At 41.0% G+C, this 27,148-nt stretch overlaps 1 protein-coding gene across 2 annotated transcripts in view; it reads left to right on the top strand.

Moving 5' to 3' along the window:
* The window catches only part of rhbdl1 (rhomboid, veinlet-like 1 (Drosophila)), a 63,207-nt gene extending 39,241 nt beyond the window's left edge, over positions 1–23,966 (top strand). For both annotated transcript variants that reach the window (XM_084741308.1, XM_084741309.1), the window contains exons 6-8: positions 18,545–18,645; positions 20,968–21,028; positions 22,888–23,966. In XM_084741308.1, coding sequence (XP_084597434.1) covers positions 18,545–18,645; positions 20,968–21,028; positions 22,888–23,159 — 434 coding nt within the window. In that variant the 3' untranslated portion in view covers positions 23,160–23,966. The remainder of the gene's footprint in view (positions 1–18,544; positions 18,646–20,967; positions 21,029–22,887) is intronic.
* The last annotated feature ends 3,182 nt before the right edge of the window (positions 23,967–27,148 follow it).

The raw sequence follows: 27,148 nt of genomic DNA, 5'->3' as shown, positions 1-27,148 counted from the left end.
TGTCCCACTGAGATCATATCTTTGTCCTGATTCTTAGGGATCCCTAAATTTGTTCCACTTCTTTATCACAAATGTTCATATGTGTTATGCATTTATTACAAAAATGAAACGGCTCTCAAATATCAGTATGTGCCTCAAAAACCCAGTATTGAGTCGGCTACAGTTGGTATTTTCTTTACTGTTTTGTGACATGTAAAAAATTAAAGCATTAATCATTTCATTCCACAATGATTTGAAAATAATTGTCTGCACACTTACATAGGTATACAATAATAGTATTATGAAACAATATTTGATGCCTCTTTCGATACCATGGCAAAAAGGAAAAAAAAAAAAGTAGAATAACTTATTTCCTTTTTTTAGTAACAACATGCACCAAGTGCTGGTATGGAAAAAGTAAGAGAACACTTTCTGGTTTTGCTGCAGCAAGCCAAATTTCAGACAGGACATTAAGACTGAGCTTAGCTCTTGAATTAATATTTAGATCTCTTTTTGTTTTATAGCAAGCTATACAATTAACAGATACTGTATGATTTTATGAACTGAACTGACTTTTATGAACTGAGGAAACCTGATGTTCACATTTGTCTTTTACCTCCTGTATTTTTAATTTGAGTGAGAAAACAATTAAAGCAAAGGGTACAAGCAGCTCCATCATGATTAGCTAGCTTGATAAAAATGGACCCCTCAATGTTCTTTTTAATTTTGGCAGCAGAATATTTTAAAAATGACACACAGAGAAGAAAACCTGTAGTGCTTGATTGCGCTCTTTGTGTGTCTTCTGTATCACTGCTCATCATGCACTCACTCCTCCACTCTTTCCATCAGTCTCCTTCTCCTCTTATTTGTGCTTAGTAAATAAATCTGATCAGGCATTTCCCCACTTTATTAGCCAACAGAGGCAGTCCTGTGACTGCAGGACTGCTGACTACAGCACATCTCTGTGCCGGGCCACAAGATTTAATGCATACAGGATAGATCTGTCTGAAGCAAGCGTGCACAAATAGAGCAACCCAAACCTAAAAGGCAACAATCCCACAGTATCAACAGGGAGAGCTTTCCTTTACTGATATTTTTCTGTCCGTTTTCTGTTGAAATATTTTACTTTTTTATGAGTATTGATATTTTCAAAATGATACTCCAGAAAAAAAATAGTCTTACGTGTCTTTTTTTACTTTCATGTCTCGCAGTGAAACATGACAAAACAAATTTGTGTAGTCTGGGTCTTCCCTCACAGCTCATACTAAGAGACTGAATAAATAAAGAAAAGTGCTGGGTTGCCAGATTTGCTTCTGCCCAATACTGACTAAATCACCTGAATAAATAAACAGACATTGTCCTTTAATTGTCCTCTCCTGAGTAATTTATTGGCTGACCAACCAATGAATGCAACTTAATGCATATTAATGTTCTCAAATGTCTGTTAGGTTCCTAAAAAAAAAACACCTTCTGGTAGACCACTTAGACAAAATACGAGTTAGATTATGTGTGTTACTTCCCTGATTACATCTTCTTTCAAACTCCTAGCATGTTTCCACTGTGACATCTGTGGTTTAAAGCCACTCTTATTAATATTTATATGAATATTTTTATGTAAGGTGAAAGGGGTCCTTGTAGTGACAAACCCACAGAATTATCACCTGACTCTGCAGTTCCCTACAGTTCTGTGGAACCGTATATCTTTCATCTCATTGTTTTCAATGCTCTCATCGTTCATAAATGCAGCAGACAACTGATTTAGACAAAAACGCTCTGATAAACCCACTGTACACTACCTGTCCAGCACCAAACAAGACACAAAGTTTGGAGTTAACGGGTGAACACAGTGGAGCATTTAACAGCTAAATTTGCCAAATATTTCCCTCAGGAGTCGATGAAAACCAAACAGAGCTACGAGGAGAGTGAATATTGGATATTCGCCTGGAGCACATCTCCAAATGAATGTTAATGTTTTTCTCTGTTAGCTAGATGTGGAAAGAGCCAACTGCTAAAATGTTTACCATATGAACTTTATAAGCTTGGTGCATGTCAGTGTTGTGTAGTCCTGGTTATGCTGCCCACCAAACAAAATCAATTAATGCAGGTTTTACTTTCAAACACTTCAATGCTCTTGTGTTACCCACTTTTAGACCAGGCAGTAGTAGCTTTAAGATCACATATTTAAAGCTACTACAATGAGTTTTCAGCAGGTTATGAAGCAGTGTCTTTAATAGTGATACCTCTATATGACCTATAAGACCCTCAGCAGGAAGACCGGCTGTTTCTTTACAGTTATTCTTGATGCCTGATTCTCTGTGAAATCACATGGAAGAGGCTTGTGTTTACATTTCCCCAGGCAGAGTTTCAGGGAGTAGCATGTTAGGCAGTTAAAATGAAGCATTTACATGATTTTATTTGATGTAATATTTTGTGTTTATGGTGGTGTAAACACTACCTCTCTTGTCCCTTGTAGCTTTGAAGAGAAGTTACAAATGTAAGAAACATCCACTAGAGAAATCTATGCAAATACATGAATGCTTAATTTTTGCTAGAAAGAATTGTTGAAGATGATCTAATATATTCACCCTTAAAGGTTAATGCTAGTCTTTTTAAACCTCTTTCCTATTTTTTTTACATATTTTGGGTTCTAAATGACTAACTGGGATAAAAAGTTTTGGAATTGGGCCAGTAGTTCGCGTCAGCCGGCAGTGATCGCTGGGGGCAAAGATGCCCGCTGAAGTATGTCCTCTAAAAGTGCTTCTTTTGTCCACTGACAGGCTCAGATTGAGAGAGAGACCTTTATGTTGACAAGAGCGTGTGTTTAAGCAGAAACAGCCAGGATTTTTGGCTCTTCTCACAGTCATCCGGGTTCCTCTGCTTGAGGTGGTGAAATGAGTGTACTGTATTGCCCCCTTTTGCTGTTGCAGTCTTCTTGCACTTCTCACATATTACTGTGGTTTGTTGTACATCCGGGGCCTCATTTATAAATGTTGAATAAAAACAAAAGAGGGCATATGCCACTTCCTAAGCAAACTTTGGCATTCATAAAAAAAAAAACAAAAAAAAAAAACTGGCGGATCAACTTTGACTTCAATGGCAGAAGGATGAAACATGAGAAACAGTGTGACACCACTATGTGATATAAATCAAAATATTACCTCACACATATCATATTTCAAGAGTTCATTTAAAAGCTGTTCTTATTGAATTTTTTTTTTTTTTTACATATATGAGTAAACACAACTTGCCTTTGATTTATTCTCATTTCAAACAGGGAATGCAGATAATGTAGGGTACCTGAATCATCCAGTGTGACTGACAAACTGTCCTCCTCCGTCTCCAACACTGTCCCACTCGGGAGGGATTTCCCGATAATTCCTGTCAGTTTCTCTTGAAAAGAGCGAGGTGTCCCTTTTCTCCCACATGGACATAAACACTCTGCCTGTGGCTTTGCACTGGCTTCTGCTTTTATGTCAAACTTGAATGAAATTGTTTGTTTTTTTTACCCTTTCGTTCTGTGTTTGTCACAGTCGTCTTCATCTAGTCACTGTGAATGAAGATTAATTTGATGAATATTAATTTGGGGTATTTCATGGACCACTTATAGGCAGTTACGGGTGTTGCATGATGTTCTCAAAAGGTAGACCACATTTCGAGTTAATTGTTATTTCTAAAAGGAAACCGGTGTAGGACGTGTTTACACCCTGTTTTATAAATCTAAATACTTTTGTGCTTCTGTTTACCTTTTAAGGTAAATCCCACACACAGTTTTATGACTTATTTTGTCATGAAAAATAACAATATATTGTAAACCATACAATATAGTACACCCCTATGTTTATGTGTGTATATGTACATATATACGTATTTATGTATGCATGTATATAATATATACACAAATATAGATAGACAGACAGACAGATAGATAGATACATATAGGTATTTATGTATTTATATATATGTGTGTGTGTGAGTCAGTAATAGTCATTAATCACATTCAGTAGCTCCCTGAACTCTAGAAAGCAGACAGTGTAAAGCGTCAGGTTTGTAAGTGTTTGTGCAGAGGCATATTTTCCAGGGATTAGAGGATTTTTTTTACCGCTCTGTGGAACAGCCTCCACTGGAGTGGCTACAGAGAGGCGCAGCCTCAGGCACTGTCAAACCCTGGCCTTGGATCCGCTTACCATCCCTTGTCTGCACCTTATCCCAGAGAGACTGAAAAATACAAAGTTGACCCATAGCTTAAGGGCAGCCTGGAGTAACAGTAATGGTGTAGCAAGTATGGTTTGACAGAAGCTCAGTTCTCTCAGCTGCACTCGAGATTATACTGCAGTAGATGGAGTATAGCCCTGAGTGTGTCATTGACTTTTACTCTATACAAAGTACATCATTTTTACTGTCTGCACTGCAGTGCACTTGTGGATGTTGCAAGCTCACAAAAAGATTTGAGGATGTTGATGATGACTTGAGGATGGCAACAATAAATAATCTGTCCATGAGATGGAATGTGTCAAGTTGGCGCTGAAATAATCGTACACCTCACGTCTCAGCTCCTGCTGAGTGCGAGAATCCTAAATCTTAAATCCCCCTAAGCAGGAGAGCCCACATGACAGGCCTGTTTAATATTCATACTGTATTTGGGAGCCTCTCACCAAAGCAGAGCGAGCAGGAGGAGAGAGCAGTTTGTTTCCTCCCTGTGGAGCCCATCTCTTCCTCTGAGCCGGAGGTCTCAGGTTGGCTTCTCTTCTTCACCCGCAGATGGTGGTATCACATCCTTGACAAGTGTCTCCTACGAAGAGGTGGCCTGGGCTGGTGTTAAGTTAACTGTCATTTTAGAAAACAAACAGCCCGCTTCACTACTCATAAAGCTGACAGTGGAACAAGTTACTGTGTTTAATGTGAAGGAGGATGCTGGTACTGATGAACCCACAGCAGATATTCCCCCGAGTCTGTGGGTCTCTTCAGCTATAAGGAGCCATAACCATTGACAGCAGAATAAGTAAATGGTTGGGAACTTCTGGGTCTCAAAAGTGAAGCCAATGTGGAAGTGTCTTGCCCTGCGTTTTTTCTAATGACCAACAGGGGGGCAACTCCACTGGTTGTAAAAAGAAGTTCGATTGTATGGAGTCGCATGTGAAAATGACCTTAATTGTCATTTGATGTATGACCTCAGTATATATTTATAGTCCCAATCAGTAGTTTCAGGTCTTCTTCAATGCAGCACAATGTTCATTTTGTAAATTGTGGTCCCATTTAGAGTAAAATAAATGATTAAGCAGGGTATGTTTTAGGGCAGTGCTACCCTGTGATCAATAGGTCATTCTCAATAAGTTCATCCAGTGCAACACACAAGGCTCACGAAACTTGAATCAAACTGTCAAACTAGATAGTATTGATTGAACATGCATTAAGATTTGCTTAAAGGAGCAATATTTAACAGTTGCATGCCAAAAATGAGTGCTGCAGCCCACTGCAGGAACACTGCACGAGTGCAAGATGAGCACTGTAATATGACAATAACAGGTATGGATGAGTCCCACACTTTAAGTTGATCAGCTGTTATAACTGTCAATTTTTTGTCAATATAAAGCTAAGCTAATGCTCACTGCTCTGAAAATACACACTCTGGACTTGGAGTTCAGGGACTGCCTGCCGCACTCCAGTAACATATTGCTCAATTTAGCCGTTATGAACAACTACACCAGATTATGAATGATTTCTTATGACTCACTAACAGACACTTACTCATTCTGCAAACCTTTGGCATTAACATAAACTCTAATTAACATGAAACAGACAAACAATACCACAAGTTAGAATAGATAGAAAAGGTATCCAAACAAATACAGTTAAAGTTAGCAATTAGCTTGTGAAGATAGTGGAGCATTTATCAGTTAAATACCCAGATATCTCCCTCAGGAGTTGGTGAGGAGAAAAACAGAGCTAAAAGGAGAGTGAATATTGATTCACTAGGAGGCCAAAATCGCAGCTCCAAATGAATGCTAATGTTGCTCCTTGTCTGCTGGATGTGCAAAAGAAGAAGAAGAAAAAAAGATTGTTAATATTCATATGACTTTGCTAAAGCGGTAAAATAAATTAATAAAATTGTGTCACTTAATTATACTGAATTTTTAAGAGCAGTAAAAGACAAAATTTAACCAAAATCACAATATTACCAAAGCTAAAACTCAGACGATATCTCTCATGTCATTCTATCAATATTTCATTAATATTTCTCCCAACTTCACTGCACTAAAGTCATAAATGAGCTGCGGAAAAGTTGTGAAGCTCCGGAAAAGACTAAAAGAGAAACTCAGATGTTGATGCTGCTGAAGTTGCTCCAATTCAATTTTTCTTTTACTTTGAAGAGATCAGAGACCACATACTGTATGCTACACTGTGTAATTGCAATTTTGTGGAACTACTAAAATGGGCCACTGTGAATCTCCTCAAATCTTTAGCTGAAGCGCCAACCTTCATATGCCCCATAAATCCACGTAAAATAGCCCATAGGTGTCGGAGCGAGGAGAGATGAATGAGTCAGGAACGCGCTCTGATTACCATCTGTCTTTCCATGATCATCACTGCCACCACGGGCTGACAAGGCGTTCTTTAAGACGATGTTTACTCAGTGCGGTCCCACAGCGCACGCACACACACACACACACACACACACACACACACACAGAGAATATGAATGTTACAACATGCATTATAGATCTGAGATCACAACTCCAGCAAACCCCGACTGTGATTAAAAAGGGGCTGTTTTGTTTTATCAGCCCTCTCCGCTTCCCTTATCAGCTCATTTGCATAATTAACAGTGTCTGACGCTGTCCTCGCAAGCAACTGCCACTGTGATTTCTCCTGCTTGGGATTCTGTCCTACTTCATGGTGTCACTGCAACCCTTAATGCAGCGGCAGGTGCACTGTACTACATTCGGGAGTATATCTTTATACACTTTTAAATCATTTGACACTGTTAAAAGCAGCTGCTGGCTACATGCTGTACACTCCATTTGTTTGGTATATTTTTGTTATTCTCATTAATAACTGTCCAAACATCACGCCGAGGTATTTCCTGCAACAGCCGAAGCAAGTTCAACAGTGTTACAACACTTTGCACAGCTCTTTTCCCGCATGCCATCCTTCATCCTTCATTCACCAAAGGTTTTCGGCTGTCAGTCATGTGACATATAGACAGCGGTGGAAATCTGCACTCAAGTAGAACCACTGAGACTTACTGAAATGTTACTCAGCCACAAGAAAAACTACTGGTGTTAAAAATACTTAAGTAAAAGTGCAAAGTATACTTCATGGTCAGTGGTTTTCATTGGTTTTGTTTGCAATCATCAGATAGCATTACTGGCTACAAAAATGTAGATGAAATATTTGGATGTGAATTCAAATTGTAGGCCTACTCAGCTGTGATTTTAAAGGTTACTAAGTAGATTTCATAGTATAATTAAAACTTAGGTCCAAGTAAAATTACAGACTTGAAATAATACAAGTAACAAGTATCCCCCAAAAAGACTTTACCATAATTTGTGTAGTTGTAATTAGTTACTTCCATCCCTGCCTACAGATCACCACATATTAAACAACATATAATATAAAACAACATAAAATCATATACTATAAAACAAAATACTATAAAATATCGTCCTTTTATTATTTACAAAATAGGAAATGTACAATATTTCTCACTTTTCAGAATATTCTTTAGCAAGTACTGTAGCTCTCTCCACAACAATACAGACACAGGTCGGTTCTTTAAAAACGGGCGTTTTATTGCTTGGGCTTGTCTCTGCTACCTCCTCTCCTTCTCGCCGTCACACATACGCCGTGAGAACTATATTGTAAAGAAACAGTGCAAATAACCAAATGAGCCACAAGGCACAACGAACATGAAAATAAAAACAAATATAACATGGCGCTCAGCACCGACATGAAATGAAGAACATTTACAGTTTTAATAAGTACCTCGTTGGCCGCTTGTTGTTGAGAGAGGTTTGGTCCATGAAAATCCTTTCAAGTTACTTTAAGTTCCTTAAAGTCTCTTCAACGTCTGCTTAAGCTTCAGACGTTAACATGAATCGAACGAGAAACAGATAAGGCCTCGTGAGGCGTTCGCCTTGCGCTGTATATAGTCCCACAAAAAACTCAACCGTAGGTGCGCCACAAAGAAAACATTGGTTCCGGGCAATAAATGTACAATTTAAACAATGAACTAGAGCATATGTGCTTGCAACATTTCAGTAAATTATATTATTTTACCTTTTACACAACAGATTTCAATACATACATTTTAACCTTAATGCAAATTATTTATTTATTTATTAACTTATTTACTGTATAAAAATTCCTGACCTTCAATTATTTATTAATGTATCGTGGACACAATTTATTTGACAACACTTACACTCCCACCAAATCGCTCATTGACTTAAATGTGGGATTTTCTTATAAGCAAACATCATAAAGGAGACCAACTAAATGTTTTAAGTCTGAATGAATGCTACTTAAAGTTTGTGACTCAGCTGGCTTCAAGTAAAGTGACTATCTTGTGAATGGGCCTCTCTAGCTGGACTGATCTAGTGAGCATCCTTCCTTTTTCAAATGTAGTGTCACTAACTTGAAGCTTCAGCTTTCGTATCCTGCCGTCTACACTGGGGGTAACTTCCACAACCCTGGCAAGCTTCCACTCATTCCTTGGTGACCCGTCATCTTGAAGGATGACGATGTCGTTTACTTGTGAGTTTCGTGTTGTTCTTTGCCATTTCTGTCTTTGTTGGAGATTCAGCAAGTACTCTCTCTTCCATCTTTGCCAAAATTCATTGGCTAGGAACTGTACTCTTTTCCACCTTTTGTTTAGATAAAGATCTTCCTTACAGAACTGTCCAGGAGGTGGCAGAATAATCGATGATTTCATCGTCAGTATGTGGTTTGGAGTGAGGGGTTCTGGGCCAGTGGGGTCATGCAGATGTTCAACACTTAGTGGCCTGCTGTTGATTATAGCCATTGTTTCATAAAGAAACGTTCTCAGAGTTGTGGTGTCAAGTCTGCTTGCGGACTTGTCTAGCATGACTGTCAGAATGCTTCGAATTGTTCGAATCTGGCGCTCCCAAACTCCGCCCATATGGCTGGCTGCTGGGATGTTCAATACAAATTCACAGCCGATTGCTCGTTGACGTTCTTGATCCATTCCCTTGAGCAACTCAGAAAACACTCTCCTGGCACCCATGAAATTGGTTCCTTGATCGCACCTTAACTGGCGTACAGGTCCTCTGATAGCCACAAATGTTCGAAGTGCATTCATGAATGCATCTGTTGTCAAGTCGTCTAGTGTTTCTATATGTACTGCCCTGGAGCATAAGCAGGTAAACAGCAGTCCATATCGTTTTAATTCCTTTCTTCCTTCCTTTACAGTGAAGGGGCCAAAACAATCAATGCCACAGTATGTAAAGGGAGGGGATGCTTCTGTCCTCTCTTCCGGCAGATCTGCCATTTGCTGAACTTCCATAGTTCTTCTGTATCTCCTGCACTTAACACATTTGTAAATATGAGAAGAAACAGCACTTCCACATCCTAGGATCCATATTCCCTTTGCGCGCAACTCGTTCATGGTCATGCCTCTTCCTTGGTGGTGTACACGCTCATGATGATGTTTGATGAGCAGGGCGGACACATGAGATTTCTTGGGAAGTATTGCAGGATGTTTTACATCATGGTGCAAAGCTGACTGGGATAGCCGTCCTCCCACCCTGAGGACATTATTCTTATCTAGAAAGGCACTTAACTGGTGTAACTTGTTGTGCTTGCCCAGGGTGTCTTCTTTCTGGAGCTTAATTTTCTGGATATCTTCAGCAAAGGATTCTCCTTGCACCAGCTTAATAATGAAGATTTCTGCACCTCTTCTTTCCTCAAGGCTAGTTGTTTCATTTGTTCTTGGTTGAAGTCCTTTGAATTCTCTGACAAATCTCTTGAGCCGAGCAATGGCCCTCACAGCTCTGGACCAGTCAGAAAACTTAGCAAGATGGCTTACCATGGAGTTTGTTTCCTTTGTCTTGACTATGTGAACATGGGACTTGCGAAGCTCTGGATCAGTAGTTTCTACTTCTCCCACCATTTCCTCTTCACATGGCAGATTCTGCTGCCAAAGAAAATCAGGTCCTTTCAGCCAGTTAGACTCCTTGAGCTGGGCCGCATTCAGCCCTCTTGAGGCTTGGTCGGCTGGATTATCTTCAGACCTAACATGTCGCCACTGTTCTGGTTTTGTGCTAGATTTTATGCGTTGGATTCGGTTGGCTACAAATGTATGGAACCTCTTGGCGTCGTTATTCACATAGCCCAGAACCACCTTTGAGTCAGTCCAGTAATACTCTTGCAGGTTTTCGATCTCAAGCTCCCTTTTGATGACATCAGCATTGCGAACTGAAGTTACTGCTGACGACAACTCAAGTCTTGGGATGGTAGTTAGTTTGGTAGGGGCTACTCTTGCTTTCCCAACAACGAGAGCGCAACTGATCTGCCCTGCCTCACTGATTGCCCGGAGATATGAGCATGCACCATATCCATCAGAGCTCGCATCTGAGAAGCTGTGAAGCTCGTGTCTCATGACTTTGCCAAAGTTTGATGGGAAGTAGCTCCTTGGGATCTTCAGGGCTGCCAATTGAGGTAAGTCTCTAAGCCATGATTCCCACTGTGGTAGGATGTGCTTGGGGAGATCTTCATCCCAGCCTACTTTGTCTCTACATAGTGCCTGGAGGATCTGCTTACCGACTAATACGAAAGGGGCCACAAACCCTAATGGATCGTAGACAGAGGCAACAGTCGAGAGAACCCCTCTCCTTGTCAGTGGATTTTCCTTAACTATGATCCTAAATTGGAATTCATCTGCTTCGACACACCACTGAACTCCAAGTGCTCGCTCGATGTGAAGCTCTCCTAGAGCCATGTTCAGATCCTTCGTTTGGGCATGTTCCTCTTGTGGTATGGCAGCCACTACTTCCTTGTCATTGGACACAAACTTATGCAGCCGAAGGTTTCCTGTTCTGCATAAGGCTCTTGACTCTTCCACTAGGTGTATCGCCTCAGCGGCTGACCCTACACTCGTTAAGCCATCATCGACGTAAAAGCTTCTCTGGATGAACTTGACTGACTCTTCACTGAACCTTCCACGGCCCTGTGATGCCAGATGTTTGAATCCGAAGTTGGAGCAGCCAGGTGATGAAGCTGCTCCAAACAGGTGCACCTTCATCCTGTACACCGCGGGTTTGGAGTCCAGGTTGCCGTTGTCCCACCAGAGGAATCTTAGGTAGTCTTGGTGTTCTCTTGCAACATGAAACTGGTGAAACATTTTCTCGACATCACACATGATGGCTACTGGACCCTTTCTGAATCGACACAGCACTCCGATTAAGGTGTTGGTCAGGTCTGGTCCAGTCAAGAGGTGGTCGTTTAGACAGGTTTCTTGGAAACGAGCTGAACAATCGAAAACCACACGGATCTTCCTAGGCTTGTGTGGGTGGTAGACTCCGTGGTGCGGGATATACCATGCTGGTTGGTTATCAAGTTCAGGTTGTGGAACTTTCTCAGCGTCCCCTCGGCTTATTATGTCATTCATAAAGTGGACATAGTCCTTATAATATTGCTCATTTCTCCTTAGGCGTCGCTCTAATGAAGCGAGTCTATGAACTGCACACTGTTTGTTGTCTGGGACATTGGGTTTGTCTGTCTTGAAAGGAAGTGGGAGTTCATAGTATCCATCTTCTCTTTGTCTTATACCTTCTTTAATCTTTGACAAGAAGAGAAGGTCCTCCTGCGAGACTGGATTATCGTCTGCAGTGTGCTCTGTAAAATCAGTTTCGAGAGCCTTAATTATGTCTGTTGGATTGATCTCTTTGATTTGGGTTCTGCACACAAAATGTACTTCTCTCTTTAGCTTTGGACATGGCTGTGGAGCAGGTGTCACTTGTCGCACTATGATTCTGTGACTGACTCCTATTGCATCATTGTAGTCATTCGCTGGAATCGAGCAGCCAACAATGCTCCAGCCAAGATCTGTACGTTGGGCATACGGCTGGTTCTCTTCTCCAGACAGGACCTCTCTTGGCAGAAGGGCTTGTTGACAGTTATAGCCTATCAAGAGGCCCACTTCGCAGTCTAGTGGTGGTGGAATCTTGTCTGCCAATTGTTCCAGATGAGGCCATTTTTGAGCAGTTTCAGAAGTTGGGATGTGTGACCTGTCTGCTGGAATGAACTCTCGTGTGAAAAGTGGTGGCAACAGAATTCTTTTCTTCAAGTTGTATCCTCTCACTTGTAGATTTGTTAGTTTCTGACATGGTATGACTGTTGACCTTGTAGACATTGTGGATAGCTGCAGATTGACGTTCTCTTTGTTTGTGTCAAAGTCTTGGGCCACTTCATCCAAGATAAAGGTTGTATCGCTCTGTGTGTCTAAGAGCGCGTAGACAAGGACTTCTTGTTCTGGTTGTTTAGTGGATGAGACCCAGACTGGTACAATTGAGGATGTTTGTGTGCTTAAGCCTTCTTGTATCACTCTGTTAGTAGTTGCTGTTGCAGCTATCTCTTTAATATCCACTTTATTTCTTGCATTATCATCTCCCTTTGGAGGTGCTGATCTTTGATGTTCTTTGAACTTATCATCATGCAGACATGTTGGGTGTCGCTTCTGACACCTTTCACATGTGCTTTTATTATCACACTTCCTTGAGTGATGACCAGTCTTTAAACATCCAAAGCAAAGCTTCTCTGACTGCACAAACTTGACACGATCTTGAACTGTTTTTTCAACAAACTTTCTGCACTTGGCGAGCACGTGTCCTGTTCTTTTGCAGAAGACACATGATGGGATGCTGCCTTGTGCTGCACTTGTGGACAGTGTCTTCGCTTGAATAGTTTGGTTTCTTGGATGCTTTGGCTTTTCATTTTCCACACTCTTGAGTGCTTGTATCGAGGATATGGGATCACAAGCAAGATCAGCTTCCCTTGACAGGAAGTTTACAAAGTCTTTGAATGGTGGGTATTCAATGTTTGCTTGTCTGGTTTCCATCACCTTGCGGTTCCATCTGGATACCAGCCAGTCTGGCAATTTCAGTAGAATCCTTTGACTTTCATTGCAGTCATTAAGAACTTCCAATGCTTTAATGTGGGGCATCGCTGCCTCACAACTCTTGAGAAAGTCCACAAAGTCTCTTAGCTCACATCCATCTTTGGAGCTTATTTTTGGCCATGCATTCAGCTTGTCTCTGAAGGACTTCCCTATTATGAATGGGTCACCGAAACGTTTTTCCAGCAGTTGCCAGGCGGAGTCATATGCTGCTTCGGTGCCTAGTAGGAAGAATCCTTCGACGGCCTTCTTTGCAGCGCCACCTAGGTACCTTCGAAGGTAGTATAGTTTTTCATTCTTTGGGATGTTTTTCCTGTCTATTAACGTTTCGAAGGATAGTCGCCAGTCTTTGAACTTCAAAGGATCTCCAGTGAATAACACAGGCTCTGGTGTTGGGAGACGATTGGCACTTATAGCTTCAACGAGCACACTGACCAAATCAGAGTTGTTCTGCACTTGAGGTATGGGCAATGAAATTGGTGGGGCTTGAGGTACCTGTTGCAAACCTTGGGTGCCATGGCCTTGACTTGTAACTGGTAAAGGTTGGAGAATGAATGAGTGACTTGAAGCAATGGGGGCTTGATTTGTGACTGGGGTTGATTGTGGAATGAATGGGGGGCTTGAGGCTTGGAGAACTTGAGTAGTGACTGGCAGAGACTGAGGAATGAATGATGGACTCGAGACTTGGAAAGCTTGAGTTGTGGCTGGGAGGGATTGAGGAGCAAATGGGGGACTTGGGGCTTGGAGAACTTGGGTTGTGACAGGGACAGATTGAGGAGTGAATGGGGGACTTGAGGCTTGGAGAACTTGGGTTGTGACAGGGAGAGATTGGGGAATGAATGGGGGACTTGAGGCTTGGAGAACTTGGGTTGTGACAGGGAGAGATTGGGGAATGAATGGGGGACTTGAGGCTTGGAGAACTTGAGTTTGAGGTTCTCCGGCTGGCTCACTGTCATCCAGCAAGTCATTCATTTCAAGATTTTCTTCAACTCGATCATACACTTTTACTCGAGCTCTTGCAGCATTCAACTTCTTCACTTCTTCCAGACGTTCAAGTTTTCTACGCTTGTCTTCCATTGCTTGTTGTCTGGCTAGGTTCTCAGATTCGAACTGTGCTAGCTGTTGTTTATGTTCAGCCTCTAGCCTTTGAAGCTCTATTGCTTCTCTTTCTTGGTCATCTAGCACTGCCAAAACTTCCCTGGATGCGGCAGCTTCAGCTGCAGCCTCATTTCTTTTGACTGAGTAGATGCTGGAGCTGGTTGAACCACGTTTTGATTGATGGGTCCGTGATCTTGACAAGGAACCTGTTGAGTCCAAGATGGATCCAACATCAGGCCAAGGTTCTTCCTCTTCACTTGTTGTATGTCCTGTAAGTTGCCTTTCTGCCTTTCGAATGATGAATCCTGTAAGCGATATGCATGAGTCAACTCTTCGTCGCAGGTCTGGTTCAGGAGTTTGTATTTGACGCAACTCTTCATAAATTATCTTTACATCAGAGCAGGTGCTATCTATGTTCCCTATCAACTCCTTTAGTTCGTCCTCGGAGGCATCATCAGTCAATATTTCCTTGCCTATTCTTGCATGATATCTCCATTTCTCATAGATGATTCTGTACCGACGGTGTACACTCTTAAGCCTTTCTCCTTGAAGTTCTTTCCCTTTCTCTGTTAAGGTCCGTGTTCTTTCACTTCTTCGTAGCCCTTTCACCTCTTCTGCAGATTCAGTGTCTGTAGCTTCGGGTTGGGCATGTGATTTGACATTTTTTCGGCAAGTCTCAGTGCTTGTGTGGGACATTTTAAGCTAACTTGAATGGCTATGTAACTGTATAACCACTGAGTTTGAATTTGACTTTAATTCAAAGCAGAAATAATGAAATTGGCAATTACTTTAACACAAAAGCAACTATAAATGTCAGTTGCATGGAAAATATACTTAGGAATGTGTTTTTTCACTTATCCTTGGTGTAAGAAAGGTTTGTTGCATCAATGGAGTGACCCTTTAAAATTCACCTAAGTGACCCTTTAAACTCAACTACCTTTCATATAAACAAATATAAACCTTAAATGTCAAAGAAAATGTGTCTAAAAATGCTTTAAGTCACTTATACTTTACACAAGAAAAGATTTCACATCAGTAGACTGACCCTTTAAATTTCACTTAATGGTCCTTTAAACTCTTATTTTCATGAACATAAACCTTTGTAAAACTTAATTTCAACTTAAAGGATGTCCTTTGCTTCAAGCTCAATGAAAAAATTGTTAACTTGCTTGTAGGATTAAATTTAAACAGGTGTAATACCCTTTTACCCTTCAGCATGTAACAACCATGAATAGTAGCACACTAGATTTGTCCCCAAGCACAATATGCAAGCTGAATAGAGCTGAGTTCTTCTTTGCAATTTCCAAGTTGAACCACTTCTCACACCGCTTTAACTTGAAGGATATGGTGGAGCACTTCTTGGCTTTAGCTTGAAACTTGCGCTTTAACACAGTCTTATCACCGTGGCTTGCAGTCGCTATGGCAACAGTGCGTTATGGGCCTTCTTATCAGGTGCGCTGGATCCTCGTCGCGTTGTTACCCCGCTGCAGGTTCGTCGTCTCTCCTACCCGCGCCGAGCAGGCGAGTTCTCACTGTAGCTCTCTCCACAACAATACAGACACAGGTCGGTTCTTTAAAAACGGGCGTTTTATTGCTTGGGCTTGTCTCTGCTACCTCCTCTCCTTCTCGCCGTCACACATACGCCGTGAGAACTATATTGTAAAGAAACAGTGCAAATAACCAAATGAGCCACAAGGCACAACGAACATGAAAATAAAAACAAATATAACATGGCGCTCAGCACCGACATGAAATGAAGAACATTTACAGTTTTAATAAGTACCTCGTTGGCCGCTTGTTGTTGAGAGAGGTTTGGTCCATGAAAATCCTTTCAAGTTACTTTAAGTTCCTTAAAGTCTCTTCAACGTCTGCTTAAGCTTCAGACGTTAACATGAATCGAACGAGAAACAGATAAGGCCTCGTGAGGCGTTCGCCTTGCGCTGTATATAGTCCCACAAAAAACTCAACCGTAGGTGCGCCACAAAGAAAACATTGGTTCCGGGCAATAAATGTACAATTTAAACAATGAACTAGAGCATATGTGCTTGCAACATTTCAGTAAATTATATTATTTTACCTTTTACACAACAGATTTCAATACATACATTTTAACCTTAATGCAAATTATTTATTTATTTATTAACTTATTTACTGTATAAAAATTCCTGACCTTCAATTATTTATTAATGTATCGTGGACACAATTTATTTGACAACACTTACAAGTACAATCTTTCATTTTACTCCTGAAAGGGTAAATAGGTTGGATATCAATTTTTCAATAAAAAGCAACACATTGTGTTCTAAAGGCTTAACATTTTCAAACTTTTTTTTTCAAATCATGTCCATTTCTTTATATTTCTATATATGCCTGTGAGTCAACTAAATATTTACTTTGATTTTTTTTTTACTGTACATTCAACCTTTTTGCCAATCAATACGTTAAGATGAAAGATGAGTTCAACAGTAAATATCCGTTAATGTCCTCCTGGGTGTTGCCGAGATGACCTTGAGCAAGGCGCCGGACCCCTGACTGCTCTGAGTGCCTGACACATGTATGTGGCAGTCTCACCACCGATGCGTGTGTATAGGTCCTGTTTGTGCTTGCGTGTCTGTTTCAGGCCTGTGTGTGTGTAAATAACAACCGAGTGAAAACATGTCATTTCCCCAAGAGAGATAAATAAAATATGTCTTCTTCCTCCTCCGTCTTCTTGTACGGTAGAGGAAGAGGAACACATTCTCCAATCGAAAGGAACAGTCTCACTCACACAGATGTTATGAACAGCAGATGTCCACATCATACACATTCTCATTTCCCACAGAAAACACTTCAGAAGCTGATGGATCCCAAGAATGGAGAAGAATATGTTTTTGCATTTTCATAGACCGTATGTATAGCCTCAGCAGTCATTTATGGGAGGTTAATTAGTACGCTAGAGGCTAATATTGTAGACCATAATGTAATTCAGCCACAAGAAATGTTGTGTATCAGGTAGACTTATCAATATGCATGATATGATAATTATATGTAACATAAACATACTGTTTTAGCAGTTAGTATCCAAAAATTTAAATACTCTTACCATTTTATTCTAACAGCAAATATCATACAAGCAATGTCAATCAAAGACTTGAAATGTTACTGCCAATAAAACTTCACTAATAGACATCAAAATGTTTCTTTCCTAACATTTAATACTTATTTATTGTGTTCCAGCATCTTTCCGACAGATTGATGTTTAAAGACCCTTTTTATAGCGTTGGTCCACCCACACAGGTATTTTCACTTTACCTGATTAGACCTCTGTGGGCGTCGACATGCTGCACTTGATTGACAGCTCCCTCAGTGTCTCCTCATGGTTTTGTTGCACCTGTCAGGGCAGGACACTTTACATGGTTATTATTGTTATTAGTTTTATAGTAACTTGAAACACATCTCCACCCAACTTCAGCCTGGAGGTCTCATTAGCCAGAGACTGAAAACACCCGTGTGCAGGGCTGGTGAAAGTTCAAACCGAAAAAGTAAATAACTAGACTCCAACACCAACTAACTGCATATATAGCAGTATTGAGTATTTACAGGTGGATGCAGTTATAATATAAGTTTGCAATAACTTTACAATGACTTAATGTTCGTCCAGGACCTCCACTGTACCGTTCACATTATAACTGACATTATTTTAAACAGCACATTTGGCGTCTGTCCATATCTTCATATCCCAAATTACATTTTTGCTCATGAATATAACACAAAGCATCTTCAGAGCACACAAATTGGAAATTCTGCTCTTCAGTAAGTGTTCTCCTGGCCTCACTTTGATCACAGATCATTTGGAGATGGACTTTTTTTAATTGAAGGAAAATCCAATTAGGAAATATTCTTTTTGCAGTTTTTTTTTTTAGCTGTTTAATACAATTAGTCAGCTGGGATTTTAACAGACTGGTCACACACAGGGAAAGCCTCAGCAATACCGTGCACAACGAGGAACTTGTGTGTTTGAGTGTGTGTGCGCCATGTGTTGTGGATGTAAAATAAAAGGGCATGTGAAGGTTAGCTGATGTAGCACAGTCCCTGTGAACAGAGGGTGATTTTTACTCAGAGATATTTAAAAAATGCTCAGAGGAAGGTGACTTGTGCTGCTGTGTGATGAGTAATCTGACTCTCCCTTTGTTTTTCCCCCCTCTGCTCTAAAATGCTGTCCTTTGCTCTCTATCTACCTAACAACACACACACACTCTCTCTCTTCTCCCTGCATTGCGTTCTCTCTCCCTCTCTTGCGTCTACACTCCTAATCTGTTTCTCTCTCTCTCTCTCTCTCTCCGTGTCTCTCTGCAGGCTCGCTGACAGTGTCCATCACCGACATGCGCGCTCCAGTGGTGGGGGGCTCCGGGGGGGTCTACGCTCTGTGCTCAGCGCATCTGGCCAACGTTGTCATGGTAACTGCCATCATCATCGCCTCCATTGTTACGTCTGAAAGCGGCTTTCAATAGAGACGAAATGTCAGAGCTGTACACATGGCGTGAGACCGAGACACCTCACACTCACGCCAACGTCTTGGGCGTCACTGTTCATTTGTTTTGGGTAGTTTGTGGGGGTTTGCTTTAAATGTTAGATGGAAATAGGAATGATAGCAGTGAATCAGTGATTGATTAATCAGTCATTAACAATTAGATTAATCAAGTAAAATTTAACCAAATGAAATATAACTATATATAACATGAGCACGCGCTGCATATTATCTGATACTCAAGTATATGTGTTTAATATGTCGCCCTTTATATCTTTATAAGTTTAATAGGCTATGTAATGCTGTCAGACAAGATACAGTATGTATATTGTATAAAGCTTTGACTGAGGGGGAAAAAACGTATTTGGTATTGTTTGGTATGAGAACATTTTTCATGTTTTTTTCATAACGTCTCAATGAATTGATTGTTAATATTCCCAATGAACGATGAAGGAAATACTTATAATTTGTAACCCTGGTTGGAGGTTTTCCCTGCTGCAATAGGATCCCCTCAATGTGATAAATAATTTTTATAGCCCAGCAGTTTTTATAAAAGTGCCATTGAATATTTCATGTGACCTCTTGGGAGAAGTTCCAGGTGAACATTGTTGATGAGTACCGTACCCTAAAGACAAAATAAGAAATGAAAATAACATTTTTTTTTTACTGTTCTCATCATTTGTATCCATGAATCTGACGTGAGCCGTGGTTTCAGATGCATTAATTATTAAGACAGTGTTTATTTGCGTCCACTGAAAAAAAAAACAAGCAGTGAATTCTCTTGATGCTGCTTGAGAGTTTTTTTTGCTCAGTATTTTGTCAGAAGGTTTCCATGTGAAATGCCTTCCACGTTCTCTTCAACTCTCCAGGCGGTGTTACATCTGACGAATCACTTTAACTAATGTCGCTGTTCACTGTGGGCAGTGGAGATGCCAGCAGGGATAGAAATCAAAGTGCGCTGACGGGCCCAAAGCAAAGACTCTGTAACTGTAACTGTGTGCTCGTAGCAGCTAACAGACAGTTTATTTGGTCTGTTACGCTCCGTGCCTGTTTGTTGTTGGGAAATCCTTCAAGGCACGTCTTAGTTCTGCTCCGATGAGTTTCTAGTTTGTGTTTTTGAAAGTAAATCTTGAAAACCTTGTCCGGTCTCGACCCAGTAAATTCCCGGCCATCTGCCATCAAGCATCATCATCCGTTTCGCTCAACAGACATTTTCAGGTTCAGTGAAGTTTCCAGCGCGGCTGTGGACGTGACTCCCTAGAAGTCATGCAGCTCCAGCTTAACTGTCAGAATACATCTTGGAACCACGGAGCACACAAATTCAACTTTTTTCACTTATATCCCAAATCGTCTTTTTTTTTTTTATTGTTTTTATAAAGAAAAATGAGGTCTTACTTTTTCATATTTGTGTCTTCTAAACAGCAGGCGCTCTTTCTTTGAGTCTCTGAATGATCCTCTGTGCCTCACACACGTCAGATCCCTTCAGCAATTCTCTGTCTCAATGTCAGCAGTGTGATTAAAAAAAAAATCTGCAACAGACAAAAAAATAGATTGGATATTTTGAAGTGGGGTTGTATTAGGTACTAACTGATAGTCAGTGAAGAAACAACCATCACACCCACCTCAGACCTCCTCCTCTGCCCTTGACCTCCCCCCTCCACGATATTAATCATTTATTTGTAGAAATATTGTGACATTACAAGCAGCGCCGCTTCAATGTATGGTCACGGCAGGTTTTATTTATACTTTCCCCTCTTTAATTTTGCATGCCGTTCACCATTTCTTTTTCTGCTGTGGGAGAAGAGGAGAAAACACTGGCCCTGGATCGTATTCCCACAGCCTGGGAACTTAAGCAGGGATGTGATTTGGACGTTTTTTTCATCCTGGAGAGTAAATGTGTTATTCTAAGTCAGGAGGCCATTGTTCTTTCTCCCCCTGGAGAATCAAAAGGGCTATTTATTGGCCCATTCTCTCCTTCTGTTAAATTATCTCAGCCCTAATTAATAGAGTGCCACTGGGTTGGAACCAGTAAGTGAGAAGCAGCCAGGTGTATAATCTGTGCGTCTGTGTGTGGTGTAAGTGCTGCCTCCTCTCTCATAAGGATATGGATTGTCTTTCTTTCAGGCCTAAATATGTCCAGAGGATAGAAACTGAGGCGCTTTTCCACAGACTGTTAATACACTCATGAGTATGATGGTCCTTGGTGTCGTGATTGTTTGTGCTGACGAGACATTTTGGCTCTGTGTTGCAGAACTGGGCCGGGATGCGATGTCCATACAAGCTTCTCCGCATGATCCTGGCGCTAGTTTGCAGTAAGTTGTCCAGCTTTGCTCTCAAAGCCCTGCACTTTAGTTCACACCGTTGGTATTTATGTAGAATTTATAGTTAAATAGGGAGTGTTTACAACCTTCCATTTTCGGCACATTTAAAGAGATAGGTGGGATTTTATGAGGGGGTTATATGAGGTACTTATCAATAGTCAGTGTATTACCTATAGTAGATGGTGGTTGACACATCCCAAGTTTGAGGAAGCAGCAGGAGTACCGGTGTAGGAAGCTAAGCAAAATGTAAATCAGCCACTGACAAAAAGGTTCAGCTAAAAATATCAATATCAGTTTAAGTGTGTGCTATGTTTAGATTATTTTCACAGCTTTACCTTGCTGTCAGACAACCTTTTCCGACCAGAACCCGGTGTTACATAAGACAGATATTGCTCTCTCCAAACAACCAGACTCTTTAAGGAAAATCAGTAATTTTACCTTGCGGACCATGGAAGTTGCTGGTCTACTGCTGCCTTAATTGATTAGTTATGTTATTTTGTGGCTTTAGTACTGAACTAACCTTTTAAAACACCAAAATAAGACGCATGAACAGAGTGAGGCAGTAGCCCGGCAACTGCCATGTTCTGCGAGGTAAAATAGCTGATTTTGCTGGTCTCCCATCAGAAAAGACTCTCCGATGACAAGGTAAAGCAGTGAAAATATATTAATTATAGCGTACACTTAAATTAAATTGACCTTTTTAGGTGGCTTAAATACATTTTGCTGTTGACCCTGTCCACAGTAGGACAGTACTTAAATTTGTACACATGTAGTCCTGCTTCTACAAACGCATACATATAACTCATACAACGCCACTTAAAAAGTCGTAATTATCCCTTTAATATCTGCACACCTGTTCATAGTTCAGTATAGTGTTTATCATTTGAGTTTGGATTTAAAAGCCTCTTAAAACCGAGCAGAAAATTTGCTACTCAAGCTATCTCTGTTAATTGCTCAGAGCGAGAGGCTCCACGGCTGGACATGTTGCTTTGTTTTCAGAGCTTTTTGAGTCATACTACTTGTCCTTTTTCTCCACACGAGGGCCAATACACTGTGACTTTCATTAGTGAGCAATATGTTCCCTCCATCTGTCCCGAGCCTGCCGCCCCCGAACTGAGAGAGCAGCTCTCTCTGCTGGGATGTGATATTTCTCCTCTGTGTTTTACAAACAGGGAATACAGCATTTCAAAATAAAATGTGACACGTTGTTTGTGTGAGATACTGTGAAGACTGAATTAACATTTGCTCTGGTTTACAGAGTATTTATTCATCTTTGGAAGAACAGCAACAAACAACAGAAAATAACATTTGGAAGCAATTTTTAGAATAAAGATCCATTAAAATCCTCCTGCGACCTTTCTTTGCCTGCAGAAGTAGACTTTGATAAAACACTTTACTACAACAAACTGTATTGCTCATCTTCAGACTTTGGCAGAAAGTCAAACGCTGTCCTGGGCCCTGTTCTTTATACATGGAAAAAGTGAGCCATACAAATGACTCCTTTTCTTACAAGGATTACTCTAAATGAGAATGTTTAAGTTATTGGGAAAGCCAAATAAACTTGGCAACTGAAGTTGCAGAGCAGCTGAACATGAAAACATGGAATTTTATGTTATTATGACAGGGATTTGTCACTCAGGTTTATGAAATATACTTGAATCTTAAAGGTGCAGTGATACGTTCTGGAGAAAGGTAGTTGGCTGTTGAGTCTCATTCCCACATTGTGAAATACTTGAGTTTTGGCAATGAGACACAACATTCATTCATCTCACCGTTGCTGCTCGTGAAGAGCAGGACAGCAGTCTGGCCTGATTTCCTCACAGCTCCAGTCTCTCTGCTCTTCTACACAGTGAGTTCGGAGGTGGGTCGTGCAGTCTGGCTCCGCTTCTCACCACCGCTGCCCTCCTCGGGGCCCCAGCCCAGCTTCATGGCACACCTGTCAGGGGCCGTGGTGGGTATCAGCATGGGGCTGCTGATTTTGCGCAGCTATGAGGAGAGTCTGCAGAAACAGTGCTCCTGGTGGGTCATCGTCTTCTCCTTCATCACTTTCCTCCTCTTCGCCATCTTCTGGAACATCTTTGCATACGAGCTCCTGGGGGTGCAGATACCGCCTCCTCCCTGATGAAGGCCCCCCGCCTCCCCCCACACATACACACTGACTCCAACCCTGATCCAAACAAAGGCTCCTCTTTGACCATAGTTAACTTTCCCATCCCCTCTCAAGTTAGACCCAAATGAAATGATATGAAATCATTCAAAACTACAAATCGACCAAGAATCCTTTTTTACAGATACTTTGCAAATCAAAGAAAATATGTCTCTTTTATTAAAGAGGGATTACAGTAGCAACAAGTACAGGTGAAAGCTCCTCAGATCCACTTTGAGGAGCATTATATCTTTTTATATATATGTTGAAATCTCATCTACATTACCAGCACTAACCTTTCAGTGAGCATTTAGCCATTGTGCTCTTTTGTCTGAGGTTTTTTTTTGAAAAGCTGTTTCATCAGTTGTTTCTTTTGAGTGCATCTTTCATACATGTAAAGAACAATCTGAGTTCATGACGGGTGCCTCTGGAGAAAGGGAATTAAAGGGAGGAAAACAGTTGGAGTGTGTTCTGTAGCAGCAACGGCACTAAGAGAAATGCTCTGTCTTTCATAAAGTTCAGATATCAGCAGCTCCCCTTAAAGTAAGAGGGTTTCAGTGTTTTGCTTAAAGGCACTTGAGCAGGATAGACGCCTGAATCGGAGTCCTTTGGCTGTGCCACAAATCAGAGCTGCAGGAGACGATTTAAAGAAGAGTTTCAGGAAGAGCACGTTTATTTCTGGGGGCAGCAATTTAAAAAATTTATGGTTTTTTGATTCACAGCCCTGCTGTAACTCAAAGGGGTCACTCTGGGTTTGTGCAAAATTGCTGGCATACTAACAGATGCCCGAGATAACATTTTCTTCAAATTGAGCTGCTAAGTAGATGATAAAACATTTGTCAAAACTGTTTGCCACTGAATGCAAATGGAATAAGAAACCCTTTCCCAGAGCAGCTGCAAGAAGAATGGAGGAGGAAGTTTTAAATGCCAGGCAAATATTCAGTCATTTTCATTTCACAGAGTTTTTAAAAATAAGACAACATCAGTTTTTTTTCCTGTATTATTTCCATGACATTAAACCTACACTGTGGATACAGAAACATAGTTCACACAACATGGACAAGACGTGAAGACGGGAAACGAAAGTGACCGCGTGACAGGAGAGCAAAGAAAAATAAGTTTATGAGAAAATGCTCAAGCTGAAGTTTCCTGGATGGTCATCACTTAAGCGAGTGAACTCCTCCTGTTGTCAAACGATAACCACCAACTTGCTAGGCGCACCGTGTAAAATATGCCATGTCATGCTCTGTGGCTCTCGGCGAGACAAGGACACAAACAAACACACAACACACACACACACACACACCACATTTCTCCTCTTTGTCTTTGAGAGCAGCCACTGCCTGATTCTGTAGGTCAACGTGGACAAAACAAAGAGAAGAAACCACAAAAACACACACATATACACGCACACACACATATTGGCCTCTGCCTGTTCTCGCTCTGACTGACTGAACTGGGGAGGGCGCGGATGTGTCATCACCTGACCTCTGACCTTCGTGTCCCAGAGGGCATTGGGGTCTCTCTGTCAGGCCCAGTCTATACCTCAGTTTCTCATTCTTAGGGACTGTATACTTTTGTAAAGGAATGTACCTATAAAGAAAAAAAAGAGTGTTATTAAGTTGTCCCCGTTTTTCATTTGATAGTGGATGTGTATATTGTATGTTCATAACCAAGAGTATATTTATTTGTATTTTTTTCCTCTTTGAAGAGGAAAAGAGAAAAAGTTTCAAATGGTGCAAAATTAATGCTATGATTGTTGTTCTTCTGATAACTCCTGTATGGCTTCGATCCTCTGAAAAATAGTCTATGAGGCAGAATCCCCTGGTTTGTTAGATGACCACCGACGACTCGAGCTCACTTGATTTTATAAATCTTTAGTGCTTTACAAAATAAGCCATAGAAAGAACTAATTTGAGAGGGCAAAAGCAAGGGGGGGGGGGGGGGTGCGTTTGCTGGTTTGAAACCTGCTGGCTGGTAGCTCCAGTGAAACTTTATTTTCTTTTGTTGTGTGATTAAACATAATTTCTGCATTGTGAATACTCAACAGGTGAGGTGAAAGAAGACAAACTGTGCAAAAGTATAAGCCTGTGAAACTCTGGACTGTTTTGAGATATTTTCATGTAGCTAGACTCATTTTTTACAGCTTGTTCGCCAACTTGTTTTTAGCGGATGCAGCGTCGTTTTTTTGCAAAGTGCCCACATCTCCAAACTGTCCCCTGCAGTTCTTTTTTTTGCAAATAACAAAATTATGGACAGGGTGTCTGTCATATATTATCCGCAGAGTGGTTCAAACTTTTTTGGAAAGCTGAGGCGAGGATAGCAATTACATTTACTCATGCTACGTTCCATTTTTCAGTCTCTCGATCAATAATTCATTTGAATGTCCACTGGCTGCCTGGGAAAAACAATTTTTTATGCATTTGCCAATTTTGATAGTTGGTCATAAATACAGTCCTCAGCATTTGCTTCCACATGAAACTGTCAGTAGTAACAGACAAGACTCCGTGTTAAATGAGGGAATCCGTGTGAAATAGCCAGAATAAGCCATTTTCAGATACATAAAGAGAAAAAAACGAAAAGATCAGCCAATATGTGGTAGTAATGGATCCTTGATGGAAACTCTTGTGTATACTGGGAAATATTATGGCTTGGGATAGCAAAGATACATTGATGAATAATGCATACATACCCGGTTAGCCTATAATGAAGATAAAAAGGATGCCTGAGAGGAGGTTAATGTGCCTCTTTAACTTAAGATTCATAGGAACCCAGAAGGGTTGTAAAAGGGCTAGTAAATGGCTATGTTTTTGTAGAACACATTAACTGTGAATATTACCCCTCCCGGAAGTACATGCAGGACTAAAATCGAAGGCTTGTGAATTCTTGATGCCCGTAAAACTCACAAAAAATTATGTTTGCTTGAGTTCTTCTCATACAAAGTGAAATGTCCCGTGATCACTTGTTATTTTGTTATATTCTGAATAAAAAGCGGACGATAGCAAGAGAAGTGTCTGAAACAACCAGGTGGTGGAGGGGAAAGTTTTCAGGAGTAGTTTATTACTTTTGTGTAAGCCAAATCTCCTGGCGCTGAGCCTGAGCCGACCACAGCACCAACACACCTTCTAAAAAGTCATCTCCCTGTCTGATAAAAGGCCCCACCTATACTCAGACAGCAGCTCGTCTTAAAGGAGAGGAGTGACGGAGGCCTGACTCACATCCTCTGGCTGATGGCATATAAGTGTCGGGTTTGGTTTGGGGAGGGACGGTAGAAAAAAACAGACAGCGCTGGCCCATTTCACGAAACCTCAGCAGGGCTGTAAAGCAGCAGCAGCAGCAGCAGCAGCAGTGCTTCTCCATGCTCATGTCACAACACCCTCAGTGTCAGGATGATGCATGGCTGTTGCGAGGATACATCAGAGCCCAAAAGCCAGGCTGTAAACAGGATATCTTCCCTTAATAAGTGGATCTGACAGGCCGCATGATGTTAATTTAATTGCCGTCTTGGAGTGACACATTTGTTTCAACGGTAGAAGGAAAGCGCGGATGAGGGATGGCATTCAGTCTCAATCATACATGGTTGATGTTGATTTCTGTGCTCGTCTGATTCAAAAATGCAGCATACTTGACATTTCTCTGACTGCTGTTTCATGTGTCATATTTCATGTATTTTGTCATAAGTGGGCTTTTTGTTTTTGCACTTATTTTAATGTAGTTTACTGACATGTTGGCATGTGCCATATCCTCTACTGCCATAAACATTCTTTGATGCTTTTTTACCTCCCTATGCCAATCCATTGTGCTGTTATGCCCAATGCCTTGTTATAGTATATGAGCCCAAAACTGAGCACCGGGCAGACAGGCTGCTTTGCTCTTAGCTATATGGTGTATTCTACATGATCGTGCACAGGATCCATAAGAGAAAGAAGCCGCAGTGCAAACAACTGAGGTTGTTAATATATCCA

This window comes from Lutjanus erythropterus, chromosome 17, assembly GCF_056507025.1.
Source record: "Lutjanus erythropterus isolate fLutEry1 chromosome 17, fLutEry1.hap2, whole genome shotgun sequence".
In the NCBI taxonomy this organism is placed as follows: Eukaryota; Metazoa; Chordata; class Actinopteri; order Lutjaniformes; family Lutjanidae; genus Lutjanus; species Lutjanus erythropterus.
This window is presented reverse-complemented; position numbering and strand designations above follow the sequence as displayed.